The 12,750-nt window shown below is 34.6% G+C and overlaps 1 protein-coding gene across 1 annotated transcript; it reads left to right on the top strand.

Annotated features, from left to right (window-relative positions):
• The first annotated feature begins 432 nt into the window (after positions 1-432).
• LOC126964685 (chymotrypsin-2-like) lies at positions 433-10,725 on the top strand. Its single transcript, XM_050807953.1, has 5 exons — positions 433-527; positions 2,292-2,472; positions 4,408-4,654; positions 8,633-8,779; positions 10,423-10,725. Exons 1-5 carry the CDS (start codon positions 482-484, stop codon positions 10,597-10,599), a joined length of 798 nt encoding a protein of 265 aa, XP_050663910.1. The 5' UTR covers positions 433-481; the 3' UTR covers positions 10,600-10,725.
• The last annotated feature ends 2,025 nt before the right edge of the window (positions 10,726-12,750 follow it).

The following is a 12,750-nucleotide window of genomic DNA, read 5'->3' as shown; positions in this document are numbered from 1 at the left end:
CGTTAATAATTGTATAAAAAATTAATAATTTCACTGCTTTGTTTATTGTAGGTAGAGCTAGCCCGCAAGATATAATAACTATTGCTTCTGCACTGCAAAAGTTAAATTATGTTGTTCCTGTGAAATCGTCTTAAGCGGGTTTTACTGTATTTGACGTTTCGTAAAAAAAATCTCCGATTTTATAATAATAAAGTTTTAATAAGTATTATAGTAAGAAACCTGCCTACGTATAGGATAACATATCACAACTTCGACCGGTAGTATTATGTGATAAGCTGCTCTATTTCTGGTTGTAATGCGTTTATTTACACATGACAGGCAAAACCATTAGCACTTGAAGAAACATGAGTGGCTATTTCGAATTAGATTTATAATTTCAAGTACTAATGACCCGCTGATAATAGATACTTCATCAAACTATATAAGGGTTTGTGTTTTAAACTACGTAGTTAAACATCCAAGTGTCAACTTCTGGGTTATAATGTTTAAGTTAATATTACTCTTTGTCTTCATTTATGGGGCTACTGGTAAGTTCCTACAGTGAGAATAGAAAATTTTGCGCATTATTTTTCATTATGCAATAGTTAACATCTAAACTAATATTATAAAATTTTGTGTTTTTGTGTGTATCTTTGTAATGTTTTCACACAAAACCTACTGGACCAATTTCTAAAACTCTTTCACCCTTAGCAAGCTGCGTCTGCACTGAGTGACATATATTATATTTACAAACAAAAATAGGGATTCCTTGTAAAAATTCAATAATATAACCCAAGGTGTAAAAAAATTTGTCATAAAATATTTTTCATCGCATGCGCTGCGGAAACTGTTGATGACAGAACAAAAAAAAGTTTTACAGTATTATAGAACGTATCAATATCTACAACAAAGTCCGCGATACCACATGTTCAACTAATATTATTAATTATTAATAGTTATGCCACTATAACTACTTTATAACATTTTAAAAGTTTATAAAAGTACCGACAATAGTCAAACCAAATTGTTCATACATCTGTAATTATCCCATTAAATGATAATTTAACCGTTTCAATACCTTCCATTTAAAAGATATAACGATATTAAAATTGTCAATCTAAAGAAAATAATGCAATAATAAAATAATAACTAAGTGAATTATACCTTGTATGTTAACAAAAATAAATCTGTAGTCCGACTTAGTAAACTTTCCACTAACATGAGATCGGTATCTAAGCGAGAGAAACCGCGGGACACTGCTAGTCGCTATATATTCAGGTGTAATCGATTAGTGTGACCACTCGATTATTTTATAACTACTACAGATGTCAAAACCCTTTAAATTGATATTGAAAGTACATTATCTAATCAGTAACGGCCGTTTTCAATAACCTATCTTTAGTTTAACTTACGGATACATTGCTGCCACCGTTTAATGACAACATCTTATCTATCCATTGTTATGTCCAATATAGTTATAATCCAATGCTATCTGACAATAGGTAATTGAAATGTAAGTAATCGTCAAAGGATAGATTTGTCTACGTCAGTAGTAGGGATTCGCAAGTTAAACTAAGAATAGATAGGTTATTGAAAATGGCCGTAAAATGACATCAGTAATCAGTTTTGTGTCTTCTACCGCATTTATCACGGGGAGTGTTCCCAAGAGCTGTTTAACCTGATTCCTGCCACCGAATTCCACCTTCGCATTACACGCAACAAGTTAGGATATCATCCCCACCATCTGGATGTGTGGTCCTCCACAGTGCGGTTTTCAAGGAGCTTTCGTCCTCGTACTACGAAGCTGTGGAATGAGCTTCCTTGTGCGGTGTTTCCGGGACGATACGACATGGGTACCTTCAAAAAAACCTTCCTTAAAGGCCGGCAACGCTCTTGTGATTCCTCAGGTGTGCAAGAGAATGTGGGCGGCGGTGATCACTTAACACCAGGTGACCCGTACGCTCGTTTGTCCTCCTATTCCATAAAAAAGGTAACTTTTTAAAATCAAACGAGAAATATCCAAAACTTTGATATTAAACTCTCCCCCCCATACATTTCGTATGAGATTGGGAGAAAAAAATGTTACGCAAAGTATTAATCGACGTGGACAGTTCAAACGCGTAATGAACTATGACAATATAGTTCATTACAAACAAAAAACAAGTCTTCATACTATTATTACATACATACGTCAAATTAGCTCTGACCAATTGCGTCGCTTTTTAAATATTTTCATTTTCCATATTTTTTGCAACCCACTTCATCTTAATATAAATTATGGCAAAAATTTACTCTTAAGTTAATAATTTTAGGATCTATATTGCCACCAAGGTTTTATAGCCCTGGTGTAAGTAGGATCGTGGGAGGTGATGACGCTCCTGAAGGAGGAATACCATACCAAGTGTCTCTACGAAGTCTGTTTAACTCTCACTTCTGTGGAGGTTCTATATTGAACAAGAGATGGATTCTAACTGCAGCCCATTGCACAGTCGGGTAAGTAGTACCTATGTATATTATCAATAGCGGGCGGACATATTCAACATAATACATAACATAACATAACATAAAACATATACTGAAGATTTTATTATATCTAAAAAAAACCCTGATTTTGTCACTGACACTAGATGATTCTCAAAATTTAAATTCAAATATTTTTATTCATAATAGAATGTGACATCATTTATTGAAAGCCAACAACTACCACCCATTCCAAACAGAATGCCCCAGTCAGACCTGATAATAACGGGCGCAACTAACTCAGCGGGTTTTTTTTCATAAAAATATGTTTACAAAGTAATTTCGTATAATTAAACTTATTATTTAATAGCCATTTACCACACAAACGGTTTTTAACAATTTTTTGAATTACGTAATACTTTTGTTTTGAATATTTTCTGGGATCTTGTTGTAAAAGCATATACATCGCTTCCTTACCTTCATACTTCTTTAACCAACTTAAAATTCTTACTTTGATCTCACTATATATCTATGAAATAGCATTATTTGTAAAAACTAACTCTGATACATTTGTCAGAACATCACAAATCCACAATATTAATTTGAGAAGCAAGGATAGATTACGTTTACATGGCAGCAACACAGCTTCGATGTACAATAGTGTTCTTGAAATGGCGCCGAGAATATTTAACAAGATACCTACAACTATCACAGAACTTAAGTTGACGTGTTTTAAAAAGAAACTATTTAATGTGCTAGTGACAAAATCGTACTATTCCATAAAATACTTCTTTTCAGATACAACACTCAATTAAAATTTTTTTGAATATCATATTACTTAATTTAATTTCTTTTTACCAATTTCACTTGTTATATGTTATTTCAAAATATTCAATTATTGATATGTATATCAATTAACTGTCATTGTGTATAAATATATTTGTTTGACTTGTTATTAATTACTATTCGTACGCCACAGCATGCGGGCAAGGAATGGAGAACTTTTATTGTGATTTGAAACATCTATGTATACCCATGACTACAAATAAATGATCTTATCTTATCCCCTCACAAAAGACTCACTAACTCGACTTAGCCGAGTAATAGGCATTATAAGTATATGTCTGTTCCTGGTGTGTTAACATTATGGTTATGACAGTTTCTAGCAAATTCACTTTATGTGCCTATGTACATACCTTACATTATCAAGAATATATTGAGAAGCAACAGTCAAGTTTAAAAATTCTTAAGATACTTCCTATATTGTTACATTTCCTGCTTGGCATAACAATTTTCGACTGGTATCACGCTAGATGGAAATTTATATGTTTTTACCAAGTAAAAGTTTACCCTACACGCAAACCATACGCCACAAACTTCTTCACCATCTGAATGTGTGACGTTCCTCCTTGCTGTGGTCTTCAAGAAACAGAATTTTTAATATTATTATATCCTATTCATTAAATAAATAATATAATAAAGTATTACTTATGTATAATATTGTAATAATTGATTGAATTAAATGAGATTGCGGGTGATAGTGATCACTGTACGGTGACCCATATGCTCGCTTTTCCTTCACTTCTGTAAGAAAGATGAAAAATGCATAGTTTAAGTAATCGAAGGACTTGTTCACTGATGCTCTCGAACATTCTAGTGATATTCGTTCAACGACATTCTATTATACAACGTCATTATATTCCTCCAAAGAATGACACTACTTGTAGTCTTTTCGCATGTCAATCCCTTCAATCAGTATATCTGTAGCGTAAATAAATTTAAACTTAAATATTGAATTCTTTCGCGGTGTTTCCAGGACGTTTCGTGGGTATTAGGAACACTTTTCTAAAAGACTCGCAACGCTTCTGTGATTGCTCTGATGGACGGTCATCACTTAATATTAGGTGACCCGTACGCTTGTTTGTCCTCCTTTTTTATAAAAAAAACTTAAATATTATCGAATTACAGATCTTCGCCACTTACCATAACAGTAGTCGTGGGAACAAACAGTTTGAAGAAAGGTGGAGTCCAATATTCAGTTGAGAAGATCATTGTCCACAAAGAATATGACAGTGGACTGATTATGAATGATATCAGCATTCTGAAAGTCAGCGAAGATATAGAGTTCAATGAAATAGTTCAGCCTATTGAGTTGCCCGAAGAAGATACAGACCCTGGTGCTGACTTGGTACTTACTGGTTGGGGCAGACTATCTGTGAGTAGAATTAAATATAGAAAACTACATTAACATGCGGATGCATTGATCTGCAGCAGCCAATACTAACTTATATTATTTATATTATTAACTTTTATATAGGTATATTACTGATGCTCAAAATAGTTTTTTTTGAAGGTTTAACATGAATGCGAATCATCTGGTCTTCTGCCCGAGCGAATACTCTAGGTTAGGATTCTCCTACGCTGATACAGTCGGCGCCTTTCTTAGTTATTATTTCATGCAGAAGATGACTTGGAGATTAGGGATTAGGAATCTTAAAACTAGCTCTAGACTGATTGATCACGCTGTTATTAATGAATATGGAACAATGGTACAATACCTCGTTTGTGCTAACTACAACGTTATAGAAAGATGCGTAGATAGCATGCCTTACTTTTGAGATCGTAGTCGACAAATATTGCTCGAATCCGAAGCCCTTGAACGTTGGAGTGCCCCAAGGCTGCGTGCTATCTCCTACACTGTTTCTTCAGCATATCATTGATATGTTGGACGCCTCCAACATCCAATTCCATGCGGATGACACTAGATGTACTGGAGATGCTGTATACATGGGCCATGCAGGTCTGTCTCGGGTAATCGTTGACCATATTATAGTACATTTGACCAAAATGTATTCGTCGTGTTTTAATTAATATTATATTTCTAACCTACCTCACAAATTTCTACGAAGAAAGCATCTTACGCCTCAGATATTGAATAGTCACCACACGTATTTTGCCCCCTAACGTAACTTCCTTAAAGCCTGTTTATTTACACAACACGTATGAGTTTGCCTGACTTAGAATATACATGATTTTTGGATGAGGGTGGCATGATGTATTTGTTATTCCGGGCTGCAGAAATACCTGACACTATAGTTAAATAAATATTTATATTAAATTTTAACATAGATTTTGAACAGCGCTCTCAAAATAATCGTTACATTTTTTACAATACCTGTTATTTTACTCTATAATAACCAACTTTATATTTCTGCCTTTTTCAAAACTAAAAGTCCTGGAAATAATTCGGAGCATAACCATAAAAAATAATAAAACTTTCTTTGTTGTCTTTATATCCAAGCGTAGGAATTCTTTGTCTGGCAGATTCTATCATCATTAAATTTGATACATAAATGTATATTAAATTACCAACTAAGTTTTTGATATAAAAAATTAATTTGTAAAAAAAATCATGGACGTATACGTTCAACTCTCAGGTTGTGTTTAAGTTTTTGATGGTAATTTCAAATAACGCCTCATTAATGCCTATAGTATGACAACTCAGCCTTCCTCTAATTCCATTTAATAGTCTTTGATTAACAATAGTAACTAGATAGATGATATATAAGAAAGCGCGACTAAGAAGTGTCTGAACCTTGTTGCATAGGTGCAGCTAACATAATATTGGTAACGTTAAAAGATCCATTTTATTTTAATTTTTATCAATGGAGGGCCATTACTACTCATATACAATACGTCAGAACAAGGCTGACTAATTAAAAACTCGACAGACTTTCGACTTTTGACCTTCACAATCACATACAAATCTAGGTCCATAAACAGGACGATCTGTCACGCTTTGATCTACTATCTTCTGCTTTTGCAACTATTCACAGAATGTGCTTGATGAATTACTATCACGGCAGCACCTGCAAGCTCCTGTCAGACAGACTGCCTGGCATTTCTTGCAAATGGAAACGTGACCTTACATTTGAAATTATTTTAAAAGTAAAAAATCTAACGATGGATTTTGCTGCAATCCATTGTCCTCTAGTAAGCTTTCGATAAGATCGCATGGATACAATTAATATCGAGTGGCAGTACATTAACTGGATTTTTTTTAATGAAAACAAGAGACGAGACGAGCAAGACGTTCAGCTGATGGTAATTGATACGCCCTGCCCATTACAATGCAGTGCCGCTCAGGATTCTTGAAAATCCCCAAAAATTCTGAGCAGCACTACAACTGCTCTCGTCACCTTGAGACATAAGATGTTAAGTGTCATTTGCCCTGTAATTTCACTAGCTATGGCGCCCTTCAGACCGAAACACAGTAATGCTTACACATTACTGCTTCACGGCAGAAATAGGCACCGTTGTGGTACCCATCTAGCCGGCATCCTGTGCATGGGATTATTAATTGTATTGTGTCCTCATTTTTTGTTACTATTTTTGGTAGTAGAGTACATACGTAAGAAAGACAAAGTGGAAAACTATCGACCGATTTCAAAATTATGTCTTCTTGCCAAAGTGTTTGAGCGCATCATCTATAATCAACTTTACCCTAGCCTTAAAAATGTGTTAAACCAACAACAGCATGGTTTTATAAAAGGAAGATCAACGGTTACTAATTTACTTGTTTTCACTGACTTCTTAACTGATTGCATGGACGGTGGTCAACAAATTGACGTTGTGTATACAGATTACACCAAAGCTTTCGACCGCATAGATCATAGAATCCTTCTTCAGAAACTTGCTGGTCTTGGTATTAGGGGTAACTTATTTAGATGGTTAAGTTCGTACGTAAAAAACAGAACTCAGGCAGTTGTTTTAAATGGCTACACCTCCTCATGGATCACGATACCTTCTGGAGTTCCTCAGGGCTCACTCCTAGGTCCTTTATTATTTATCTGTTTCATAAATGACATCGATACATGCTTTCATCATTCCAATTATTTACTTTTCGCTGACGACATGAAGATATTTCGGCCTATCAACGATATCTATGACGTTGATCTCTTTCAGGAAGATCTCAATAGACTAGCAACATATTGTAGTAATAATAAGCTTTGTCTTAATATACCTAAATGTCTTTTTATAAGTTTTTCCCGTAAAAAGCTAATCATCAAATTTAATTATACTATAAATAATCAATTTCTATTGCGGGTCGATTGTGTCACAGATCTAGGTGTAGCTCTTGACTGCAAGCTAACTTACGAATGTCACATCGACAATATTGCAAATAAGGCATCACAAGCACTTGGGTTTATAATACGTTCAGCGAACTGCTTCAAGAGAATGAAAACATTAAAAATTATTTTTTGCGCTTATGTTCGTAGTCATTTAGAGTATGCAGGTCAAATCTGGAATCCGGTATATATGATACATAGTAAAAGAATTGAACAAATACAGAAAAAAATTATGAGATTTTTAAATTATAAGTTCAGAATTCCCAAATCAGATTACAAGACTCGGTGTACTCGATTTCATCTCCTACCATTAACACTCCGTAGATCCATGGCTGATATTACGACTATTATGAAAATTGCTCAGGGTAAGATTGACAGTCCAACCTTGTTATCTAAAATAAACCTCAATATACCGTACCAACATTCTAGAAAAAAGAATCTCCTCCATATTCCACTCATGCGCACAAACTATAGATCACACTCCTTTATACCACGTACTTCGTATAATTTTAACAAACTAAAATCATCCGAAATAGATCTTTTTTGTTCCAGTTTAGGTAGTGTTAAGAAACATATTATACAAGATTATTTGCAAGTCACAGAAAAGTAATACAATGACAACATAATATATGTATACTTTAAGTCAATTTAAATTGCAAAAAAGCGTAGTTAACTAGTACATAGTAATGCCTTTAATTAGTTTAAGCATTTGTAAAAACGTAAAAAAAAATACTATTTAATACCTATTTGTGGAGGCTTTTAATTGGCCTATATATAAACATGTAGATATATGTTTTTGTATTGACGGCTGTTAGCCACCCTATGAAAATAAAATAAAATAAAATAAAAGTAAGTACAGATTCACCGCATAATGTTTAAGCCGGGTTCTGGTCGAAAAGCAGCAATAATGAACCATTTTTTTAAATACGAAGGAACCAACGAGAAATCTCACGTGTTGGAAAGTAAAAAGCAGCCGTTTGAATACCCCTGTGCATTTTTCTCGGACACTGATCGTGATTGGGCGTTTAATGTTTCGTCAATGTTTATGGTATAAAATTTTTCAGTACCCTGGTAACTTGCCGGATAAATTACAAATGATCAACTTAACATCACTCAGTGTGAAGGATTGCAAGAATATCTACACTTTCATATCACCTGTATTCGACTCACAGATCTGTTCACTTACTAAAAGTGGAGAAGGAGCATGTCATGTAAGTTTTTGAATACATACTACTAGGTGTATGATAGGAATAATTAATTACTAAAGTTCTAGATCACTCGAAGCGAAGAGGTTGGCCGTGATACTTTTTAAATTTGGAACTTTAAGAATTTTAGTTGTTGATGCAAACAGAGTTTTGAGTTTATTTATATCGATCTCTTGCGGCAATTACTTAGGAGATTTGTAGACTGCTAATAGAACGTATACAGGGTGTCCCAAAGTCAAACATGAAGGGAAAGTACCTTAAATATCGTAGATAGGGTATTTTACTGAAAGAAGACTTTATGTTATTTTTAAAAGATCTACGATATTTAAGGTACTTTCCCTTCATATCCCATAACTTTGGGACGCCCTGTATAGGGTTTATACGCTACACAGACTCTTATAAAGGGATAGTAATTACACAAATCGGAAAATATTTATCGAGCTGTGTTCAAAATTTCGGTGTTACTTACAAATGGTGGATTGAATCAACACATCTGGCCATTCCAGCATGCCATTCTTTTAAAGTTTCTTAACTGAAGGGCTGTTGGTCGGTGGGGTAACCAGCGAAAACGTATGTCCATCGATTTGTTTGTCTACTATGTCTATAGTATCTTTACGAAATTACTATCTGTGCAATTTACGATATCTTGTACAATGACTTCGTGTGCAAGAACAACTCTCACGTTGTAACGGTTCAAAAGGACCAGGACCAAAACTAGATCGAAAAAAGCGCGATCTGTCACGATTTTATTTGTTACCTTTCGCTTTCGCAATTATTCACATTAATTGCATGACTATTTCGGGCACGACAGCACTTGCAACACGAGCTACACCTGCAAGCTGCTATCGGACAGAATGTCTGGCATTTTTCGCACATGGAAACGCTATTTAAAATTAAGTAGCGTTTCCAAGACTTTTTTAAAGTTATAAAATCTAGCGCCGCATTTTGTTGCAATCCCCTAGAAAACTTTCGATAAGATCGCATGGAATACAAATTACGAGTCGTGTGTATTTACTAGATCTTCATAGTTTGATGTCCTCAATTTGTGGTATTAAGTACAGATTAACCAATTCAATCCAAATGTTTTGAGTTATCTTTAGTGTTAATTCCTCCAATATTTGTCTTTAAACAATCCGACACGTTTGCGTCTCGTGCCAGAGTTTGGAGTCAACATGTCCTGAGGATGCCTCGTGTAAAAGGCGAAACACGTGTCGGATTGTTTAAAGACAAATATTGGCGGAATCAACACTAAAGCAAAATCAAAGCATTTGGATAATTACGGTTTTTGCAAAGTTACGCCAACTTCGATAAATTTTCTAATCAATTCAAGTCAAAAAGCAGCAATACGGAACAACTTTTATATAAGAGGAAGCTAAAGAAGAAACTCATGTCACAGAAAGTAAAACAGCCGCCCCATGGGCGTTTGAATATCCACCGCGCATTGGGAAAGAAGACGTGCCTCCGACTTAGTGATTTCAGACCCATTCAGACAAAAACAAAACCAATCAAAAGTACCGTCTGCATACGAACACATTCAGCCTGACATTACGCAGCGATTAATATGTCAAGGTCCTGTCCAACGTGTCTACAAGAGATTCTCGTTTATAAAATTAAAAAAAAAATTAACATTCATGCTGTAAATATTTCAGGGAGATTCTGGAGGTCCCTTGGTCGAAAATGGCAAAGTGGTTGGCATCGTTTCCTGGGGAGTCCCCTGCGCTCGTGGTTACCCAGACGTCTACTCTAGGGTGTACTCCTTCAAGGAATGGATTCTGGAGAACATGAAAGAGGAAACTGATAACGTTGTAAATTATCTAATGAAATAGACATGCCTAAATATGATTTATCTACCAAATAGGCGTCTGCAGACTACGATAGTTGCACAACATAAAGCTATATTATTTTTTGTGTTTGTTAATATGTTTTTGAACCAAATAAATATATTTTCTTTCTTTCTTTTCTCTGTAGCCTCCGGCCTGTAACTGCAGCGATATTATAAACATAAGATTGTATTATTGTATTAAATTGTAATAACTTACCTACTAGTTCGATTTCTGAAAATAATATTTTTTCTTAAATTTAAATTCCTCTTGGATAAAATTCAACATGTAAAAAATTTAAAACGGTTGCTTGTTATTCGTGACTTATTTATGTGATTTTTCGGTCTGGCTCCTATGTTAGTAAATTGCATACATATTTTAATTTTTTATAATTCTTAAACATTTCTGCTTTACGGCAAAAAAGGTGCCGTTGTGGTACCCATAATCTAGCCGGCATCCTGTGCAAAGAAGCCTGCTAACTATTAAATGCCCTTGTCGCCTCTTACGACGCTCTTGGGCCTGGGACTACCCTATTATTTTTTGCCCCGGATAGCATACAAGAATTCATTAAACATACTTATCAAATAAGCAACTCCTGTAAAATTTTATGTTCAATATCTTAGAAGCGGTTGTATCAGTTTGAATAATATTTTTATACAAGAGGGGGCAAACGGGCAAGAGCCTCACGCGATGGGAAATGAAAAAGCAACTGCCCATTAACAATATGAGAGATTTGAATGTCACATATTAATAAAAAATACAATATTATATAAAAACGATGCATGACTTGTATAGGGACTCATCAAATAAAATAAATAATTAGCAATTAATTAGTTTTATCCATATTATCCTGTGGAGCGCGACAAGAATGTTTATAAGCATTCTTGTCTTCTATATAATCCTCTAATTTGTAATATTATATGTACTTGCTAATTAATATGACACTGTCATAAGATTTATCTAAGAGATTCGCGACGACGAAGATTATAAATGGCCCTGACAGCTCAGCAAATGAAAGTGGGAGTATATTCTGAGCTTCAAAGTCCCTGAGTTGTTTAAAACCTAGTATAGTATATAGTAACTTATTACACAAAATGTTTTATTTTTAACCGACTTCAAAAAAGGAGGAGGTTCTCAATTCGACGATATTTTTTATTTTTAGTTAGTAATTTTTGTTACCTCAGAACTTTCGAGTGGGTGAACCGATTTTGATATTTTGTAGTGTGTATTACCTTTAGACACATAATATGCACACACTCATCTCTCCAACTAGTATATAAGCAGTTGCATAGTGTAATAAAGGGGCTTATAATCACAGTCAGACTTATCATTAATTAGTACCCGAACCTTCAACATCGCAATTCCTTTTTTTGTTTGAAAGGTGGTGCTTCCCATGTCCATTCCCATTGCAATTTGGTCCAGATGGCGTCCATGAGAAAACCATAAAGTCTTAATTGCATGAAGTATGTGCGCCACAAATGGCCGAACAACTCCATATCACGCCAACCGATTTCGATTATTCTTTTTTATTGAAAAGGTTGTACTTCAAGGATAGTTTGATGAGAGTTTGGTGAGGTTCTGACAATAGGAGCCATGACAAAGTAACGGAAAGGTTCATTACTTAGGAGCAAATTAACGATACTCAACCGAATCTTTTGTATTATGCTATCCGGATGTTTGAGTCACCTACCGTTACGTCGATATTATGATCAATGGACTTAAGGGTGCGATCTGTGGCAGAAAATCAAACTAACTGTAAACAAATTGCAATGTGCTTACATTCATTGTTGCATTGCAAAATTTTGTATGTTTATACATATTTAGGTAAATTAGTTAGTGTACTTCAGATTCACTAAAAATAAAAATACAAATAAACAACTGACTTCGAAAAAACTATTCCAAAAACAATAGATGTTATAATATGCATTAAAAAGGATAAAAATAATTTCGTATTTTTATACAATCTAATTAATTAATCTAATTCTAGTTAAAATTTTTGTTATTTTTGGAGTCGCTGTCAGCCAAAGTAGGTTTGTAAAGGTTTGGTTTGTATAGGTGAGATGTGCTTGTGTCGCACGCGCGTCCTGACGAGCGAGAGGCGAGAGCGGGGCTGCGGTTACTTTTTTATTATTATTTAAGTTAACCCGACGTTTCGTG

Source organism: Leptidea sinapis, chromosome 5 (assembly GCF_905404315.1).
Source record: "Leptidea sinapis chromosome 5, ilLepSina1.1, whole genome shotgun sequence".
Taxonomy (NCBI): Eukaryota; Metazoa; Arthropoda; class Insecta; order Lepidoptera; family Pieridae; genus Leptidea; species Leptidea sinapis.
Note: the sequence above shows the minus strand (reverse complement) of the source record. Positions and strands in the feature narration are given on the sequence as shown.